The 21,107-nt window shown below is 45.9% G+C and overlaps 2 protein-coding genes across 2 annotated transcripts in view; one reads left to right on the plus strand and one right to left on the minus strand.

Moving 5' to 3' along the window:
- The first annotated feature begins 13,582 nt into the window (after positions 1 to 13,582).
- Positions 13,583 to 15,359, plus strand: RPS23 (ribosomal protein S23). Its single transcript, XM_064735794.1, has 4 exons — positions 13,583 to 13,651; positions 13,904 to 14,063; positions 14,845 to 14,965; positions 15,162 to 15,359. The coding sequence occupies exons 1-4, from the start codon at positions 13,648 to 13,650 to the stop codon at positions 15,306 to 15,308; spliced, it is 432 nt and encodes a 143-aa protein (XP_064591864.1). The 5' UTR covers positions 13,583 to 13,647; the 3' UTR covers positions 15,309 to 15,359.
- Positions 15,360 to 20,086: 4,727 nt separating this feature from the next.
- Positions 20,087 to 21,107, minus strand: part of ATG10 (autophagy related 10) — a 59,272-nt gene continuing 58,251 nt past the window's right edge. Inside the window, exons 6-8 of the mRNA XM_064736473.1 lie at positions 20,964 to 21,061; positions 20,584 to 20,697; positions 20,087 to 20,222 (exon numbers count right to left, since the gene is read on the minus strand). Coding sequence (XP_064592543.1) covers positions 20,210 to 20,222; positions 20,584 to 20,697; positions 20,964 to 21,061 — 225 coding nt within the window. The 3' untranslated portion in view covers positions 20,087 to 20,209. The remainder of the gene's footprint in view (positions 20,223 to 20,583; positions 20,698 to 20,963; positions 21,062 to 21,107) is intronic.

Raw genomic sequence — 21,107 nt, forward strand, 5'->3', positions numbered from 1 at the left:
CCGCTCCATCTTCATTCCATCTCCACACCATACCCAATCCATGCCCACTCCATCCCTGGCTCCATCCCTGCTGCCATCCCCTACCTCATCCCCACTCCATTCCCGGTTCCATCCTTGGCTACATCCTAGCTCCATCCCTACCTCATCCCCACTCCATCCTCGCTCCATCCCCAGTCCCATACTTGCTCCATCCCCCTCTCCATCCCTGCTCCATCCTCGGTTCCATTCTTGGCCTCATCTCTGCTCCATTCCCACTCCATTCCTGGCTCCATGCCCATTCCATCCCTGGCTCCATCCCCCTCTCCATCCCCTCTCCTTCCTTTACCCATCCCCGTTTTATCCCCGCTCCATCCCCACTCCAGCTGCGCTAACATCGCCCCCCGTGTGCCCCTGCACCTCCCAGGTATCTCCTGAAGCAATCATCACTCCGTCTGGGGAAATTGCCCCCGGGTGAGAGAGAGAGCTGCTTGCTCAGGGCAAGAGGGAACAGGACCAGACGGGCTCCAAAATCACACTCAGGGTCACTTCCCATCTGCACTTAACCCTAACCTTAAAGGGAGGCGAGGGTGATGTTTACGAGCAGCTCTGGAATTTCTCCTTCTGTTCACAGAAAGAATTGCCTGTATTCTTGAGTCTTATAATATCTTGTGTTACCTAAAGATAATAGAGGTGAGATAGATGTTAGTGTTAAATGATAGATGTTATGTTAAATATCTCCACCTAACTGATGTGAAAGCAAGGCACTGCAAGCTTTGGAGCCCAAATATTTGGAAGCAGTTTCCTTTCTTCAGCACTAATTCATTTCATGCATGTCCAGCTTCCTGGACCAATTGTTTTGGTGCTTTGAATTCTAAAATTACCGAGTGGTTTGGCTTGGGAAGGATCTTAAAAATCACCCAGTGCCATGGCAGGGACACCTCCCACTGTCCCAGTGTCCAGCCTGGCCTCGGGCAGTGCCAGGGATGCAGGGGCAGCCCCAGCTGCTCTGGGCACCCTGTGCCAGGGCCTGCCCACCCTGCCAGGGAACAATTCCTCATTGCCAAGGTCCCAGCCAGCCCTGCCCTCTGGCACTGGGAAGCTCTAGGCCAGGCCACAGCTGTGAAGTGCCCACAGAATTGCAGTTTGGTGTTTCAGATCAATGTCGGGGTCTCTGGCTGCTCACAGTGACCCCGAGATGTGTCACAAAGTCTCTGTTCCCAGCCCGGGGCTCAAAGAAGCAGTCAGAGCTCTTCATTTCTCAGTCTCAAGGTTGTTTATTGTTCCTTATCTATAAAATTCTTTCTCCTGTCCAGCCAAGGTCTGTTCAGCAGGTCAGACAGAGGCATTCTGCCTGCCCCAGGGGTAGTGTTATGTCTTTATACTAAAAACTAAATGTACAATATTTACAATAACTTCCCAGTACCTATCACCTATGTTAGACAGTGAGCTGCTACTCTAAACCAATCCAAAAGCGCCACCATCACAGCAGAAGATGGAGGCCAAGAGGAAAAAGAAGAAAGGCTGGACATGCCCAAATTACTCCATCTTGGCCCCTCAACCCCCATTGTAAAAACCCCAAAATCTACTTTTTCACCCTGTGATAAATCCACTGTCATTCTACTTAATTTGTTGTGGCTTGCAGATCTTCATCTAAGGTTGGTCACTTGCTCCATGGGTCATAATCAAACCCACAGGGGCATTTTGGGCTCTGAGCCCCCTGGCAGGGTCTGGGCTGCTCGGGACAGACAGAGGGATGCCCTGGCTCCTGACAGATCAAAACACCAAAGCCCCCACACATCCCTGTGACTGCAGGGGGTTGGCTCTGTCTGGGTCATCCTCAAGAGATTTGAGGGTCACACACACTGGTACCCCTAAGAATGGCTTGGGCTGGAAGGGACCTTAGAGGTCATCTAGTTCCAAAATCCGTAAGAGCCAAAATGAGGGGTGTAGGACTGCAGGGACTCTCCAAAATGCAGTTTATTCCATCCAAGGTGTCACAGCAGCCCAGGGCTGTGGGTGACAGAGCTGTGCCCACAGCTGTCAGCTCCAGCTGCAGGCAGCCCTGGAGACCCTTTGGGTTTGGTTACAGTGCATTATAGACTTTTCTTTGGGTTACAATGCATTCTATACTTTTCTTTGGGTTACAAATGCATTCTATACTTTTCTTTGCTGAGCATCTTCATACAGCAGAACCAATCTATACCTTAACTCTTATCTACAGCCCATCATAACTACTGTAATGACCATATTCATGTTGCTGTTCTCCAATCACTAAAGTCAGTACATTACAGTTTAAGCTAGAAGTTGTTTTTCAGTTTTCCTTGCAGTGGGAAATTCTGAGACCTTTTTCCCACTTGCCACATTTGCTGCCTTGTTTGCCTGTGCTCTCTTTCTGCTTGGTGAAATCATCTTCTTGTTTGGGGTGGGTTTATCCTTTGCTCTGAGCCATAAAACCCCTTCTAACTAACACACCCTTTGCCTCCTTGGTTATCCAGTGAGACTGGCTCAGCAATTCTTTTCTTCTCTATCAAAACTTGCTTCCATCTCTATTTTTCATCAGACTCTACATTTAAAAATCTTTGTGCTGGGCACACGTATCTGTGAGACTTTCTTGTCAAACTTCCATCCTTCCCAACAAAAATCCTTAAATATCAGGCAGGACACAGCCATAGACCAACCTGCAGACATCAGACACCCAGCCCTGCCCTGTACCTGCTGATGGCACCACCACTGAGGCTTCACTTGGCTGATCAGGAGCTCCTGCCTGTGGCATTTCAGATATTGGAGAATGATTGGGGCTTTAGCATTGTAATCATTAAAAAGGATTTGCCATCTTAATTCATTTCTCCTTCTGGGATGCAGAGGGTATCTGAGAAATCCCCCAACAGCTTGTCCTCAGTTGAGCGGCTTCTATCCAATTTAAGGAGGAGTAAAGATGCTTATGTGACAATCCCAGATTGAAAAATGCGATGAGGGAATGTAGGATTTATCAAACACCACTTGAAGATAGCCCCTAAATTTTCTGAGAAGCACCAGCAATGCATGATGCTGAAATTACAGCAATTACACCAGAACGGACACAGGGCTCATTTTAAAAAATTTAAGCAGCCCAGGGACAGAATGGAGAGAAGTGTCAAACACATTTCTAAACACTGTGAGGTCACTAATGTCACTGCCCAATGCCTCAGCACTGCTGGCTCCTAAATAAATGGGGGGAAAGGCACAGAGAGGCTTTCTGGTGGTGCCTGGAGATCTGATCCACGTGCATCCACTCCCCAGGCATTCCTCATCCACTTGGGAGTAAAAGATAAGAAATAAAAACTCTGAAATACAAACCAGCAGGGGCAAAAAGGAGAGAAAAAAAAGTGTTCTTTCAGGGCAGAGAAAGTGAAAGAAAGTGTCATAAACAATACACGGCAGGCCACAGGTAAATTCAACACAGGTTCACCCCAGATGAAGATCTGAATGCACCTTTAGCTGCATTTCCACCCACTGTGTTTCCATTTATCAATTTATCAATACCTGCTTTCTTGGACCACCATTTCACACCAGAAAAAATATTTCAAATTGGCTCAGAAAAAATGGGGGGATTGCAGAGAACCGAGAAAACACCTAACACCAAACTGCCAGCATAGGTTAAACCAGAATAAATCAGTTAATATATAACAAGTGACTCTTGTTATATATTAATGCTCGGGGTTGTGATAATAAACCAATAATCAGCAATCAACTGGAGTATTGGTGAAGCAAAGAGCAAGAGTAAAAGCCTTTTCTCACGCCTTGACTCTTGCTGATAGTAACAACTAATCAATATTTTCTTTTTTAATGCTGCTTTTCTTATGAAGTTCAAGCATAAAGAAATACACTTGGTACCTGAAAATAAATTAGATCCTCGTTCTGGTGAAGAATGATGACAAAATCAGCATCTCTGGGTTACTGGGGTTTGTAACAAATTCTGAATAGAGCTTTGCACACAGCAGTCCTGACAAGGGCGTGGTTGGGGGAGCTCTTGTGATTCCTTTTTTGAATTGCTGTCGCACTTTTGCCTGGTTTTTATTGAAATACATATAAGCCTTAAAACACAATGCACAGAGCTCCATTATTAAGCTTCAACCTTCCTAATATCTTGCTAGATAAACTTTTCTGTAGCTTAGAGAGTTATTCTAGACAAGTGTTAATACACAGACCATTGTTCTAGTTGTCCTTGCTTTTCTACAGTTTAAATAATTTTTCTGCTGCCCAATCTCCTGGCTGCTGCTTAGCTCCAGTCACAGTTCTGCTGTCTCTGGGCCTGCCTTTTGCAGCTTTCCCAAACCCTCTGATTCTGTGGATTCCCACAGAAATCAACCAGGAAAAGCTTCATCCTTGAACTTTTTGTGGCCACAAATGAACCACCTGTGGGGCAAAGTCAGTGGGAAGTCAGCAGAATCCCAGGATCCCAGGGTCACAGAGGGTGGAAAATCCATCTCAGACACCGAGTCCCAGCTGTGCCCCATCCCCACCCTGTCCCCAGCCCAGGGCTCTCAGTGCCACCTCCAGGTGCCACCTGCAGGGCTGGGCACTCCAAGCCCCTTGGGCAATTCCAGTTCCTGAGCCCCCTTTCCATGGGGAAATTCCTCCTGTGCCCACCCTGGCTCAGCCCAAGGCTGGTCCCCCTTGTCCTGCTGTGTGCAGCCTGCAAGATGGGCTGTGCTGGGCTGAAAATGGTCAGTGCTGGGCTGAGAAGCGTCCAGCATTCCAAGAAAACTGCTGTTTGTCATCCTTCCCCCCCCAGTTTGGAGATGTGGTGTTGGTTGTGGTTACTCCTGATGCAGAACTCCCCCTCTGAGGATCAGCAAGGTGCCACTTGTCTGCTCCCCATCTCCCACCAAGGCCAGACATTCCCTCCTCCTTCTAAAGGAGGCATTGCAGCTCTTATTGTACTTTAAATAATTTTTTTGTGTGTGTTTTTTTTTAAATCTGCCTTGCAGGAAGTGTGATTACGTTCAGTGGAAGTCGGTGCAAGGCTCACAGCGCTCTGTCAGGGCTGTGAAGCAGTCAGACAGTGACAGGGCCACCCCCGGTGTGTCACCGCTGTCCAGCCACCCTGTCGGATCTCAAGATCTCAGTCCTGAGATGCTGAGCCTCCGAGACCACCTTGGGGGGCTCGGGAGTCCTGGAATGTTGCCAGAAGTGTCTGGTGGCTGGACTTTGGTCCTACACAGGAGATGACAAGGATGAGGGCTTCACAGGGTGAATGGTGAAGGGATTAGCTAATTAGAGGGTGAGACACAGGGTTTAGGATTTATGTACAGGGGGGTTTGGAGGAGTAAGATGGAGGAATTGGGATGTGTCCTGTCCTTCTTCTTCTTCCTCTTCTCCTCCATCTTCTTTGGTGATGGTGGCACCTTTGGATTGGTTATTACTGAGAGTGCACCGAGTTATAAGAATAGATGGTATTGGGGAGAAATGATAAATATTGTACACGTAACAAAGGGTATAAAGATACGTGGCTGCCCGGGAGGGCAGACAGTGTGCCCATGGCTGGCTGCTGAGCAGATCTCTGGTGGCTGAAAGAACATCTTTTAGATAAACAATTAATAAACATAAAAACCGAAAGAAGAACTGAAGCCTCTTCTCGTCCTTCGATACGCGGGCTGCCCCAAGGCCACTCCGGGCCTTTCCAGGCCCCTCAAACAGCCGAGATAAACCGGACACCACCCCTGTCACACAGAGTGACCAGATGGACACCCATGGCGAGCCCGGGGTGACAGCTGTGCTGCAGGAGTGGTGCACAGGCTGGGTTGGCACGGCACAAAGGTGGATAATTCATCCCTGTGGCTGCGTCTCCTCAGGCACACACGCGCAGCGGAAATCATTTCCAGCTGTTCGCAGTTACCTCCCAGTGCCATTACAGGTCACCACAAAGCTTCCCAAATTAACCAAAGTGTGAGGTGTCAGCCACTTTAACCATCCCCTTTTTAATCTAACAGATCATTGCTGCTGTGATTCACAGTGCACTGACAATGCAGGGAAGCAAGGACAGAAAACCGGCCTTAAAATTGACAAAAATTTTGTCTCAGTTCCAGCACCATCCTCCCTCTGGGAAACTAACCAGGCCAAAAAGCATCCTTTTGGGGTAGGATGCAAAAAATAATCCTTTCACAACTCTTTTCTGCATCCCTGGCAGAGATCCCTGGATCCCAGGGCCAGGCTGGACATTTGGGATGGGAGCAGACTGGAAGGTGTCCCTGTCACCCTGATTTTTCCAAACAATCCCTTTGCCAGGATTTGTCTCCTGAGAAGCTGAGAGGCCTCCAAGAAGGAATGTAAACAATAATTATCTGATTGTTTGGAATGTGGTTTGGAGGTTGTTTACCAACAGGTGCATCCTTGGTGGGTTCCATTTGAATTGTTTTTAATTAATGAGCAATCCCAGTCCAGCTGTGTCAGATACTCTGAGTCTGTCACAGGTTTTTATTATTCATTCTTGTCCAGCCTTCTGATAGCTCCTTTCTCTTCCTTTAGTATAGTTTTAGAATAGAATAGAATAGAATAGAATAGAATAGAATAGAATAGAATAGAATAATTATTATATTATATTAAAATATCATATAATATAATATACTATTATACACTATTCTATTCTATTCTATTCTATTCTATTCTATTCTATTCTATTCCATTCCATTCTATTCTATTCTATTCTATTCTATTCTATTCTATTCTATTCTATTCTATTCTATTCCATTCCATTCTATTACATATATTTATATATTTTTACGTATTATACAATTTATTCATATATACATATATATAGATAATTTATCTATAATTTATATATAATATATATTATATGTATTTATATATAAAATTTATATTATATATATTTATATATAAAAATATAATACATATATACAATCCATATAAAATATTATATTATATTATATTATATTATATTATATTATATTATATTATATTATATTATATTATATTATATTATATTATATTATATTATATTATATTATATTATATTATATTATATTATTACACATTTTATATATTTTCATATATTTTCAATATAATATGTAATATATATTATTATATATTATATTATAAATATATATAAATATATATTTTATATCTTTTATATATTATGTATATTTTTATATATAAATATTCTATATAATCAATATTCTATTCTATTCTATTCTATATCAGCCTTCTAAGAACTTGGAGTCAATTCTCATCCCTCACCTCATCCTGGGGACCTCACAACAGCATAACAATTAATAACCACATGTCCCTGCCATGGCAGGGGAGTGGGATTTAAGATTCTATCCAACCCAAAATAGCCTGGGATTCCAGAATTACCTTTTTTTGTGCCCCACAATAAAAAACCCACAAAATTCCAGTGTGTGTCACAACCCAGCTGTGCAGCACCACGGGATGCCAGGCACCAGAGATCAGATTAGAGCGGCAGTTTCAGGATAAGTGGTGGGATTTCGGGTGGATTTGTCTGCTTGGCCAACCAAGACATTTAATTTTAGCAGCGCTTATCTGGCAGCTCTCTCTCCAAAGCTGCCCTGAGGGCCTGCCCAGGAGGGAGGTCTGAGAAAAGGAAAGAGTCTCAGACTCTCTGTGGGTCCCAGAAAACCAGATTAATGATTAATTCGGGTTGGACACTAATGGTCATCTTGTTCCCACCCCGTGTGCTTCCAGGGACACACCTTGAGGCCACCTGTGCCTGCACACCTCTCACCCATCAGCCTGAATATTGACTTTATTCTTATTTGTTGTCTCAAATCAGACACGTGCTCTTAACTGTTGTTTACTTCAGTTAGTAACCTGTTCTTATCTGAACCCATTTTTTGGTACAATTCCCTTCCAGGAATGAGGGAGAGGCTGTGTGGTGTTTAGCTGCAATCTGGGGTTAAAACATGACATATTGGATTTAAAAAACAAACAAAAAACATACAAAAAAAAAAGCAAAAAAATACCACCAAAAAAACCCCCTAAAACAGTAATTTTGAAGAATGTGGTGAAACAAAGGAAATTTGTCTTAACAGAACTGTCCCAAAGTTCTGGTGTAGTTTAAAAGGAAAGAGCAAACCCCATAGTAGCTCCATGGCAAACCATCTCTTTCCCAGATCTTCACCTTTTAATGAATATTTGTCCAATAAATAGCAGTTTATTGTGGTATATTTATGTTACATTCACCAATTGTCTTCCTAGTCAGATTTTAAGTATTCCTAGCTTTGTAAAGCAAAGCTGCAGCATTTTCACAAAGACAAAATGGTTTTGAAATTGCCAAACTACAACTGAATTCCAGCACTGGAACTGCATCTTCAAGAGCTGTCTTTTATAACAGTAATGTTTTCTCTTCAAAGTGTTGATGGAGTTTATGGTTCTGTATGGGATTGCTTGGGGTTTCTTCTGCAGGGGGAGGTTGGATTTTTATAAATTTAGAATTTTTTTATTAGTTATTATATAAAGATTGTATTTAAAACCAGGACTGTGTAAACACAAACACGTAAATACAAAATAAGTATTTTCCACTTCAGCCACGAGCAAAGGCTGTGTTAAAAATGATGTGTTTATATCTAATTACTGCCTCTTCAGAGTCATTCCCGAAAGGGGAAGGGAACGTTCATGATTTGGATGGATGCAGCTTGGCAGCATGGACTGAAGCAGCTTTCAGAAACCAGAAATACGAGCTTGTTTCTGTTACAGGACTTCACTCTGTGCAGATCTGCTCAGGAGCAGTGCAGAAATTTAAAAATCACAATGTCTCTGGATGCCTGGAAGTGTCCAAGGCTAGGCAGGATGGGGCTTGGAGCAGCCTGGGATGGAGGAAAGTGTCTTGTGGAAACCCAGAGCACCACAGGGAATATTTCCTTTTATTTATATATAATTATATCTCTGCTCTGGGGTGCCCTGACCCCCAGGGCAGCACTGGCTCGGACCCTCATCCATGGAGAAAGTTTCCCAGACTTCAACATAGAATGGAACCCACAAAAGTGGGAAATAGATTATGGAGAGCAGTGTAGGTGCATCACTGGGTGAGAAATTGAGGGTTTGGGGTTTTTAGTGTGTTGTGGATGGCAGCAAGATGGAGGGCACAGGGTGTCATCCTGGGTTTGTTCTTCATGCTGCTTCTTCCTCCTTCTCCATGGGCTTGGGTGGCATTTTGTGATTGGGCAGAAAAGTCCCCATTGCAGCTCTGTGGGATCAGTTATTGGGTTAAAAGGGAAAATAATCCAGGTGTCAGTTCTTCATTGGATAGTTTAGTCTTAAAAGACCTTGGAACAAGAGATTGTTGGCATTTTGTGCCTTCTAACGAAAAGCTGCAGAACTCAGAGCAGTGAGACTGTTTCACTGATAAGAAATAATAAACACCTGAGTCACAACATGAATTACTGTCTGAAGTGCCTTCAATCCAGACCCAGAGAAACCAACAACTGAAACCCCCACAAGGGCTGGCACTGGATGGGATTTAGGGTCCCTCCCAACCCAAACCACTCCAGGACTCCATGAAAAGCTGCAAGCAAGAACCACAGAGCCAGTGAGGTTGGAAAAGACCCATGAAACCAGTCAGCCCAACCATCTCCTGTGGGAATCCACAAAATCAGAGGGTTTTGGGGAAGCTGCAAAAGGTAGGCTTTAGAGACAGCAGAACTGGGATTGGAATTAAGTAGCAGTTATGAGACAGGTTAGCAGAAAATTATGTAAAAAGTAGAAAAGTAAAGACAAACAGAACAATGGTTTGTGTATTAATGCTTGTTTAGAATAAGTCTTTAAGCTGTAGAAAAGTGTATTTAGTGAGACATTAGGAAGTTTTAAGCTTAATAATGCAGCTCTGCGCATTGCGTTTTAAGGCTTACAAGCAGGTATTATATTTGAAATGAGTAAGTATTGTTTTAACTGAAGGCTTGTGTGTTTGTGGTAGTTGGAACAGAACAACTGTCAATATATTTGTGCTTTGCTTTGTGCTCACAGATCCATGAAACCATCAGACCAGCCATGGCCACCCCACCCATGTCCCCAACCCTGCTTTTGAATCCCCCCAGCCATGGGGACCTGTTGGGGTTCCTGTTGCTGATTCCCCAACTTCTGGGACTCAGGCTGGGCCCTCCCAGGGGTGGTTTTGTGTCAGGAAAGAGAGAAACGCTGGAATTTTTTTTTTGATTTTTAGATTCTTGTTGATTTTTATCTTACCTAGAGTTTTGCATGCCGTCCACACTCAGCACACTGGAAAAGCGCCACAAAATGGCCAACAATCTCTTGGTACAAGGTCTTTCAAAGCTAAACTATTCAATTAAGAACTGACACCTGGATTATTTTCCCTTTTAACCCAATAACTGATCCCACAGAGCCCACAGTGCAGACTTTTCTGCCCAATTACAAAATGCCACCCAAACCCATGGAGAAGAAGGAAGAAGCAGCATGAAGAAGAAACCCAGGATGACACCCTGTGCCCCCCACCTTGCTGCCATCCACAACACACTAAAAACCCCAAACCCTCAATTTCTCACCCAGTGACACACCTACACTGCTCTCCATAATCTATTTCCCACTTTTGTGGGTTCCAGTCTGTCTTGAAGTCTGGGAAACTTTCTCCATGGATGAGGGTCAGAGCCAGTGCTGCCCTGGGGGTCAGGGCACCCCAGAGCAGAGATATAATTATATATATAATATATAATATATATAATATATTATATATATAATATATATTATATATATATTATATATATATAATATATATATAATATAAATATATATATTTATATATATATTTATATATATATATATATAATTATATATATATAAATAAAAGGAAATATTCCCTGTGGTGCCCTGGGTTTGCACAGGGACCCTACCCTGTCCAGGCTGGACAGCCCTTTCCAGGAAGGAATTCTCCAAGTATCCAACCTGAACTTCTCCTGCTGCAACTTTATCCCATTTTCTCTCACCCTGCTGCTTCCCTCCCTGGGGGAAGAGCAGAATCCCAGCTCAGCATAGGCTCATGCCAGGCAGAAATCCTGTTTAAGCCCCCCAAGCTCTGGGGACAGGCCCTGCCCAGCCCAGACCCTCAGCAGGACTTGAACCCGAAACCTGTGTGTGAGAAAAACCAATCACTTGTTTTTAAAATTGAAAAAGTATAATAGTAATAAAATGGTTATAAAAATAGTAATATAATTAGAGTAATAATAATTTGGACAATTTGGATTAGGACAATACGAGACAATAAAAAGAAAGAATTACGGACAGCCCAGATACCTCTTTCTGGGCAAAAAAAGCCCAAAAAAGGACTCATGTTAACAGAGGATTAACCCTTAAAAATATTAACCTGTTGCATATTCATACACCTCATCCATGATGCATAAATTCCATTCAAACACAGGATTCTGTCTGGGCAGTGTCAGCTTCTTCCTCTGAATCCTGATGGCATCTTCAGGACTGAGCAAGGCAGGAAAAGTTCATTTGTTTTGATAATGGAGCAATAAATTCTCTTTCTCTGAAAGATTCAGGTGTCCTGTGGCTGCTATCTCACTGTGAGTTCTTTCTTTTAAAAAAGTATCTTTAGTATAATTTCTATTTTAACATAATTCCTGTGGCTGCTATCTCACTGTGAGTTCTTTCTTTTAAAAAAGTATCTTTAGTATAATTTCTATTTTAACATAATGTTATAGCCTAAAACTATATTTAACAAACTACTTAGGAGAATTATTCCAGAATAACTTTCTACCATAACACATATAACATTCACTATATGAGTTGAATATTTATTCAATAAATTTTAATATTTGCCAAAAGCCAATCATATAACACGCATTTTCACAAACTTTATGCCATCTTCTCTCAGCCTGTTGCTTTCCCCCTGGGGGAATAGCGGGATCCCAGCTCAGCACAGGCTCATTCCAGGCAGAAATTCTGGTTCAAACCTCACCAGGCCCTGGGGACAGACCCTGCCCAACCCAGACCCTACACGGGACTCGAACCCGCGACCTCCGGGACTCCAGCCCTCCATTCCTGCCCAGCTCAGACCCTACACGGGACTCGAACCCGCGACCTCCGGGACTCCAACCCTCCATTCCTGCCCAGCTCAGACCCTACACGGGACTCGAACCCGCGACCTCCGGGACTCCAGCCCTCCATTCCTGCCCAGCTCAGACCCTACACGGGACTCGAACCCGCGACCTCCGGGACTCCAGCCCTCCATTCCTGCCCAGCTCAGACCCTACAAGGGACTCGAACCCGTGACCTCTGGGACTCCACCCCTCCATTCCATGGACACCCAAAGGCCTCTGTGGAAACAAGGCCCAAGAAAAATAAAACACCAAAAAAAAAAAACAAAAACGCCCACAAACCCTGCGGTTTTACCTGTCAGTGATAACAATCAGGTGATCTTTTATAGGCAGTTCTGCATACCAGTAGTAACCAGGAGCTCCTCTGAGTGGGTTGGGCACTTGGGTTTGGCAGCAAAGGTAACCAGGCAGGGCCAGGCCATTTTTCATCACCTGTGAAAAATGTGTATTTTATGGTTGGCTTTTGGCAATTATTAAAATGAATGTTATCTGTGTTATGGTAGAAAGTTGTGCTGTATTAATTCTCTTAAGTAGTGTGTTGAATATAGTTTTAGGTTATAACCAAATGTTAAAATAGAAACTATGCTATGTAGGATACTTTTTTAAATAAAGGACTCACAGTGAGATAGCAGCCACAGGACACCTGAATCTTTCAGAGAAACAGAATTTATTGCTCCATTATCAGAAGAAACAAACTTCTTCCTGCATTGCTCAGCCCTGAAGATGCCATCAGGATTCAGAGAAAGCAGCTGAGAGTGCCCAGACAGAATGCTGTGTTTGAATGGAATTTATGCATCATGGATGAGGTGTATGAATATGCAACAGGTTAATATTTTTAAGGGTTAATCCTCTGTTAACATGAGTCCTTTTTTGGGCTTTTTTTGCCCAGAAAGCGGTATTTGGACATCCATAACTCTTTGTTTCTATTGGCTTGTATTATCCTAATCCTATTTCTCCAAATTATTATTATTCTAATTGTATTGCTATTTTTATAACCATTTTATTACTATTAAACTTCTAAAAATTTAAAAAACAAGTGATTGGCATTTTTCATATCACCTCAGCTCTGTGGCCAGGTGAGGGTGAAAAGAGCTGGAGCATACGTGTGAGTGTGCATTAACAGCTGTGACATTGATTGGCATGTGTAGAAAGCCTTTTAGAAACGGGTGCAGACCCTCTGGAATGAAAAAACACATTGTGTAACAAACTGTATATGATCTACAAAAGCGAGCACCTCGGTGTGAGTAACGGGATGAGAGTCACCCCTCACGCAAGCAGAACGGTAATAAATCCACGCTGATTTTCCGTGTCTAGCTCTGGTTCCACAACTTTCTTTCCCAATTTTCTGTGAGGCCTGAAGGAACCGGCCGCACCAGGACTCGAACCTGCAGCCCCAAGCGGGAGGGGTCCTCACTGCTCCGCCCTGGCGGGACTCGAACCCGCGGTCTTTCTGCTCTCTGCGAGCCGCCTTTCGCGGCGCCGGTGGCTATTTGTGTCAGGCGCGGCGCGGGCAGCCCGCGCGGGTCCTGCCGGGCGCGGCTATAGGCGGCGGGCGCGGAGCCTCCTCCCTCTTTTCTCGTTCGGCAGCCGCGCGGAGAAGATGGGTGAGAACCGCTCTGCTCTGGGGCCGGGGCCGGGAGCGGGGCTGGGAGCGGGGCTGCGGGATCCCCGGCGCTGCCCGCAGTGCTCTGCAGGCGCTGCCTGCCCCTCCGCAGCCGGCCGTGTGCGCTGCGGGCCGCGCTGCGGGCCCTGAGGCCGCGTCCGCCATTACCCGCCGCATGCCCGCCATAGGCCTCAGGCCGCCCTCCCCTCATGGCTCCCTCCCCGCCTCACGTCGGCCCCGTCTCGCCCTGCAGGGAAGTGCCGAGGCCTCCGCACCGCTCGGAAGCTGCGCAGCCACCGCCGGGACCAGAAGTGGCACGACAAGCAGTACAAGAAGGCGCACCTGGGCACGGCGCTGAAGGCCAACCCCTTCGGGGGCGCTTCCCACGCCAAGGGCATCGTCCTGGAGAAAGTGTGGGTGATCCTCCCACATGGAATGGGCGTCCTAGAGCCCCTGGGATGCTGCTCACGCGAAGGATGGGGAAAAACGGGGATTCGGGGTGTTTTTTTCCAAGAAGGGTGGAGGGGGGGGGAATAAAAATCTTGGGCCAGAATTAGTTTTTTTAAAAAATGGGAGGGGTTGGCACAGCTTACAGCAGAATGGGAAACGTGTGGGGTTTTATCAAAAATTAGGGAAAACCAAGATTTGTGGTAAGACTTCAACAAAATAAATTTATTTTAGAAGTTTAAAAAAATAATTTTAGTTTTAAAATTAGGATTTTAAAAAAATCGGAATTTTTTTTGCATAGTTGATAATCAGGATTTTTTGGCACAAATGGAAAGGAAATAATGCTCATGTATCATAAATCCTACCTACTTCTTCCATCTTTTGCTGCTTAAAAATAATTTACAAATTTCATTGGGATGCTGCTGCCACAGCTCTGGTTTTGAGGCAGTGTTTTTTGGTTTCAGTTCTGGGATTTCTGTTTCTGGTTTTTTTTTTTTTTTTTTTTTAGAATTTTATCGAATTAATCTGGAGATCATCTCAGTTGCTGTTTGGCATAGGAAGTGGTATTCTATGGATTCAGGCTTAAATCTAGATTAATGTATATTAATTATTAAATCAGTACTTCTGTCTCATAGGCGTTGAGGTACAGATACAATTTACAGTGAACACGAGGTAAAAAGGTTGACTTAATTAATGCCCCTCCTGGTGCCCCACCCTGATTCCTTTGCTGGCTGGTTTCCTTTGCAGGGGGGTCGAGGCCAAGCAGCCCAACTCTGCCATCAGGAAATGTGTCAGGGTCCAGCTCATTAAGAACGGCAAAAAAATCACAGCTTTTGTCCCCAACGATGGCTGCCTGAACTTCATCGAGGTAATTGCCCAGCACCCTAAAACCTTGTGAGGAGAAGTGTGAAAATCAGATTGATTGCCTTCGCACTGATTCAGTCTGGCCACGGGGCTGGGTTTGGTGGGTCCGGGCTGTGGTGGGGCAGGTGCAGCTCGCTCAGGGGTGTGTGGGGCTGGCTCTGGCGCTCACTGTCCCGTGTTCTGTCCCTGTCCTGTCCCAGGAGAACGACGAGGTGCTGGTGGCCGGCTTCGGGCGCAAGGGCCACGCCGTGGGGGACATCCCTGGCGTGCGCTTCAAGGTGGTCAAGGTGGCCAACGTGTCCCTGCTGGCCCTCTACAAGGGCAAGAAGGAGAGACCCAGGTCGTAAACGCTCACCGGGCTGACAGGAACACAAATAAAATCTTATTAAGGTTTTAAAGGAGTTCTCTGCTTCTTATTCGGGGGTTGATGCAGGAGATGGGGCAGGCACAGAAATCTTTCATTTAAGAAGTTTAATTTCTGCCTAGATCTGGCCAAGGAAAAAGCCCAGATCCTAATGTTCTTTTGGGGGTACTAATCAGGAATCAAAATACCCCTCAGGGCATCACAAGTGCAGGAATTTTAATGCATAATTGTGAAAAAGAGCCTTTCTCACAAGAAAAATCCTCAGTGGAGTGCTGGGAATGGTGTTTGTGGCAGCACTTGCAGCCTCAGGTGTGAGCACAGGCACAGAACTCGCTGGGTTTGGGCCCTCAAGGGGTGATGGAACCATGGACCCAAGCCAGAGAGTTTCACCTCCTGAGTATAAATTAACTCAAATTAACTGTGCGTCTTTTGGGGCAAGTGTGTCCAATTTGAAGACATGTTGTGGTACAGCATCACTGTGCTCTGACTTGGGTGTCTGAATTTTTACCTGCTTTGCCAGATAAGAATGGCATAATTCAGCAGTTTCTTAATGCAGTCAAACCTCCAAATATTTGAAGTCGGAGTGAACAATTCCCTTGTTACAACTGTGTGGTGATGGAAAGGCTCTGATTTGAAATAATTCACTTATTTATATAGGAATTTATGTGAGAATTCAACAATTTATATGGAAATTGAGAAGGAATCCAAGAATACGTTCAGAATTCCCCAGAATTTTGGGTAGTCCAGCTCCTGGGGGGAGGCAGAAGGGAAGGGGACCGTCCCCATGGCGGTTCTGGATCTCCGAATTGCAGAGGGGGAACATTCATCGGGCGCTGTCGTGAGGCCGTGGCGCCACCAGGTGTCGCGACAGGAGCGGAAGAGGACAGCTGAAACGGAAACGCTCGAGACAAGAACTTGAGTGGGCTGTGACAAAGGAAACGGGGAAATTCGGGCAAACCGGGGCTGCGGAGAGGCTGGAGAGCAGATCCGGGCTGGGCTAAGCAGCCCTGGGGGGGGGCACAGCTGGGACCCCAGAGCACCGTGCCGGGCCCAGAGCCCAAACCCCAGAGCCCCGTGCCGAGCCCAGAGCCCCGTGCTGGGCCCAGAGCCCAGAGCCCCGTGCTGGGCCCAGAGCCCCGTGCCGGGCCCAGAGCCCCGTGCTGGGCCCCGAGCCCAGAGCCCCGTGCCGGGCCCAGCCCAGCGGGGGCAGCAGCGCAAGGCCCATTCTGCCCCTCTGCCCCTCAGAGCTGCCCCAGCCCTGGGCCAGCCCAGCAAGGAGCTGCAGCTGCTGCAGCCGGGCCAGAGGCGGCTCCAGCACGGGCACAGGGACGGAGCAGCTCTGCCGGCAGCAAAGGTGCCACGGCTGCCATCGCTCACCCGGGCACCAGAAGCTTTGGCCTGAGCTCAGGGCGGCCTCGCAGGGCCCGAGGGGCCGCGGCAAAGACGGACACGGACAATTGCCGAGGGCCGCGGGGACGGCAGCCGGGGAATGGCTCCCGGTGCCAGAGGGCCGGGCTGGCTGGGACCTTGGCAATGAGGAATTGTTCCCTGGCAGGGTGGGCAGGCCCTGGCACAGCTGGGGCTGCCCCTGCATCCCTGGCACTGCCCGAGGCCGGGCTGGACACCGGGACAGTGGGAGGTGTCCCTGTCATGGCAGGGTGGCACTGGGTGGGCTCTGTCCCTTCCCACTCGAGCCATCCTGTGATTCTGAGGTTGTGCCTGTGCCCAGGAATAGTTTGTGTTACCTGGACCCTGCAGGAAGAACTCAGAGAAAGATGAACCCAGCAAAACGTCACCAAATCACTACTAGATTGGTTTAGAGCCTAAAAGATATGTGTTACATAACCCAACATCCTCCCAGGCAGAGGAGAATCCACAGCTGGCCACGTTTTCCACCTCATCACCAAAACTAATTAATATTTTCACTTATTAAAGCAGCTGGCCAGCCATCTGACACCAGCAACACCTGACTGAACAATACCGCTGGTACAGGAGGCGCTGTTTTGTAACACACTTGAGGAAGGTGTTAAGAGGATGCTCCGTAAATCCATTCTCTGTTCAAACACAGCAGTGAAATCCCCTCTGCCTTAAGCTGAATTTGTCTTCGGGAGGTGACAGCTGCAACAACCTCTCAAGTGGGGAACTGAAAGCTTCCTCGCGGTGCAGGGTTTTTAAGATTTTCCTGAAATCCAAGAGATAAAAACCTGTGTGACACCTCCCTAATCCTGAGCACTCAATACAGGGTTACTTTTGTAGCTCTCAGCTTCAGGCTTTTTTTTTTTTTATTCTAGGTGGTAAGAATTTATTCCTAAAAAATGCACTAAATTCCTTGAAAGACTTTTTGAAAGCCCACATGTTGCTAAAAATAGGTATAAATACCCATACACACGCTGTTCTCTACAAGAGAGTATTTTTAAGGAAATAATTGTAACTTCACCATTCAGAGGGAAGAGCAATCGTCCTTCCTTTGTGCTGGCACTGAATTTATTATACGTGTGCAATATAAATACAGATGTCCAAACAGACTCATGAAACCATCATCATACCGAAGTTTTAGAGAAAGTTTCGCTGAAATTCATGGAGTTGCAGCAAGAATTGATACTGATTACTTGGCTGTATTTAGCTGTAATTAAGTAGCTCCACATTTCCTGCCTGGAAAGGAATGTTCCCGTTAGTGAGCAAAGCCAGGCAACCTCAAATCTCCTGGCAGGGGGTTAAATTCTTACCTGGTCACACTGACATAAATGAGGGATTATGTATGTGGCTACCAACTGCACTCCCCAGAAAAACACATTTTTTGGCCTAGGTGAACACATGAAATTAATTCCTCTTGATGATTCTAGCAACCCAGGCAGGTATGAGACTGTTCTCTCTTACAGAAGTCCCCAGAAGTGAAGAACCCCCCTTGATGTGTCTTCCCAGTTCAGCAAAGATGAACAACTGAGCAAATTTACAAATCTAAGCTGGAAATTCTCTCCTTGGTAGGATGCAAGAGTTCAGACAATGCATGTGGACAAAACCCAAGCGCAGTCTAAGGATCTTCAATAGTTTAAGTAAATAATGAATCATGACATAAAACATAATCACAAAGCAGTGCCACAATTCGCTTGATTTAAAAAAAAAAATATATATGTGTATATAATTTTCAGGCATAAAAATTCAGTTAAGATATCCTAAGTCATTAAGGCATAAATGTAAACAGGAAATTGGTTGCTCACCTCTCACCCCAGGCATTAAAAAGGAGATATCCAAATGGGCTTTTTTATCTCCTTGGTCCCAAATATTTATGTTAGCCTGTATTTGTTTCTCTGTCTAACCTCCATGTATTTCTACGAACACAGCTGAATTTTAGTTTTCCAGGCAAATTTCAGGGAAATTTGATACTGATAAGACACAGCACTGTCACCTCATTGTAATGCCCTGGTCAAATAATCCTTTCTCCATCATTCAAATGGTGAATTAGGGTAGAAAGCAATAGGTGTTGAGACTTGTTCAGTGTAAAATACAAATATTTATTTTCCTTTACATATAAATTCCACATTTTGAAGGCTGAGTGCTTCTACTGTTCCAGAGTATCACAAGTGAAGATGACAGAGGAGGGGTGAACATTTAACAGCTCTTAAACCTGCTGTTACCTCTTTTTGTTGGCTCTTCCTCCTGTCTAAGTCTCACTTAGATTTAAAAATGGGCTGTGGATGCAATTATCAAGCATGTGTTACCAAAAGTGTTAAAAAAAAAAAATCAATGTAGCTGCAGGCCATATTTTGTAAATCTTACATGGGGAAAATGGCTTTTCAGGTTGATATGACACAGAACAAAATAAACTATGTGCTTTCATTATTAATTCCAAATGTCTGGCAAACAAATTCTGCGCCCATGGAATTTGAAGGACTGCACTCTCTATTCCCTGTCCACCAATGGCAAGTAATGGAAATTATACATATAATTTGAAAAAAGAGAATCTGGAAATGTGAAATCCCAGCTCTGACGTGGCACGCCCTAGACTCTGCGTGCAAGGGACAATTGCTGAATGTGCAGGGTGGAATCTGTGCTCCAGTATCAGCTGCTCAGACTCTGTTTGACACTGCAAACAAAATGGGAGTGGGAGAGAAGCCAGGACGGGTGGTCAGGGAGCTCCTCATCATCTGGCTCCCCGTGGCAGCACCACCAGGCAAGCCCCAAAGCCCAACAGGTGTCAGGGCAGGGAGCAAACCTGTCAACAACCACAGCTACAGGGAGGAACACTGCTTGGGAGCAGCAGCAGCTCCCCGGGGCACAGAGAGCTGCCCCGGCAGCAGCAGAGCAGGGCAGAGCCAGCTGCTCCCACAGGGCTGCTCCAGGCTCCTGAGCTCAGAGCTGGGCCTGCTCGCTCCGTGCAGGCTCCAAGGGCTCTGGGTGCGACAGCCCTGACCCCTCTGCTCCCTGAGGTGTGATGGGTGGGGACACTCCCGGGATGAGGATGTTCTGTGTGCTGGGGAACATGGGCTGGAGAAGGTGCCTGCCAGTCCCAGCCCATACCCTGGCTCCACACACTCACACCACGTCCCATAAGCATTTTTCTATGTTGCTTTTTCTGCCCCCACAGATGGTGCAGATTTTCTAGAGGCAAGTTCAGTGGATCCAGCGGCTCTGGCTCTGGCTCGTGCATCTGTGTGCAGCCTCAGCAGATGAGTGACTTCAAGGGAGCTCAGGTCTGGGTGGTGCTGGGGAGGTGCTCCCACAGCTGCAGCCAATTCCCACATCCTCAGCGGTGAGCTCTGGCCACAAAACAGCCATGAGCAACCATTTCCACTCTGGCATGGCCGAGCAGCCAGGGAGGACCCTCCATTTCACCCCCAGGGAAGCCTGCAGCAGCTTTATCACAGCCTAACCATTCCCAGTCCTTCAGCTCAGGGCCCTGGAGAGGGGAGAGCAAACACAGAAAAAGGAGTTAACTCAAAAGCCTTGCAGCAGTTATGCCAGAGCCCAATGCTGTGCTGGGGGAATCAATATGAAACACTTCTCCACACCTGAGAGAGACCCCAGGAGCTCAAGGACACTCTGGACTCATGAAGGGTGCCAGCAATAGGCTAAGCACCTCTCACATTTTCACTGAAAATCAAGTGAGGCAACAACGCAGGCAGGTAAGCAAAACACTGAAAGGTGAGTCCTAAATTAAGCAAGAGCTTCAAAGGAGGAGGAGATGGTTCTGCCATTTATCCATCTAACCTTTGGAACAGGAGGGTGGGAGAGGAAAGGATGATTCCCTTTTCTCTTACCTTTCAGCCACAGCTGTGCTCTGCTCAGGCGCCACTTTTGCATAGCTCAAAGGCAGATTCAGGCCCACAACTGGGCCTACAGTACTGAGCCACAGTGTGATGTAATTTGTGTGTCTAGGGGGAAAAAAAAACCACAAAAAGCACCATAATTATATTATCCCAGGTTTTTCTGAACTACAGACAGACTAAACAGTCACAAAACAACTTCAGATGGGGCTGTTCCTTCACTTTTCCTATCACAAATGTATTTTAACTTTCAGGCCTGAAGTGACAACACAGAAATCTTATTCTGCTGGCACTAAGGAAGTAGCTTTGTCCCTTTCCACCCTGCAGCTGACTGACCTTACCTGCATTGCAGAAAGCCCAGCAGAGCCCCTCACCTGTGCTGCTCCTGTGAGCCTCTCAGCACAGCAGAGATGAATTCATTGGTTCGACAGGGGTGCAGCACAAAGAAAGGCTGCCCGAGGATGGGGTGCTCCTAAGAGGGAACAGAATTTGCTTTGTCATGGAAGGGAAAAACACAA

This window comes from Zonotrichia leucophrys, chromosome Z (genome assembly GCF_028769735.1).
Source record: "Zonotrichia leucophrys gambelii isolate GWCS_2022_RI chromosome Z, RI_Zleu_2.0, whole genome shotgun sequence".
Lineage (NCBI taxonomy): Eukaryota > Metazoa > Chordata > Aves > Passeriformes > Passerellidae > Zonotrichia > Zonotrichia leucophrys.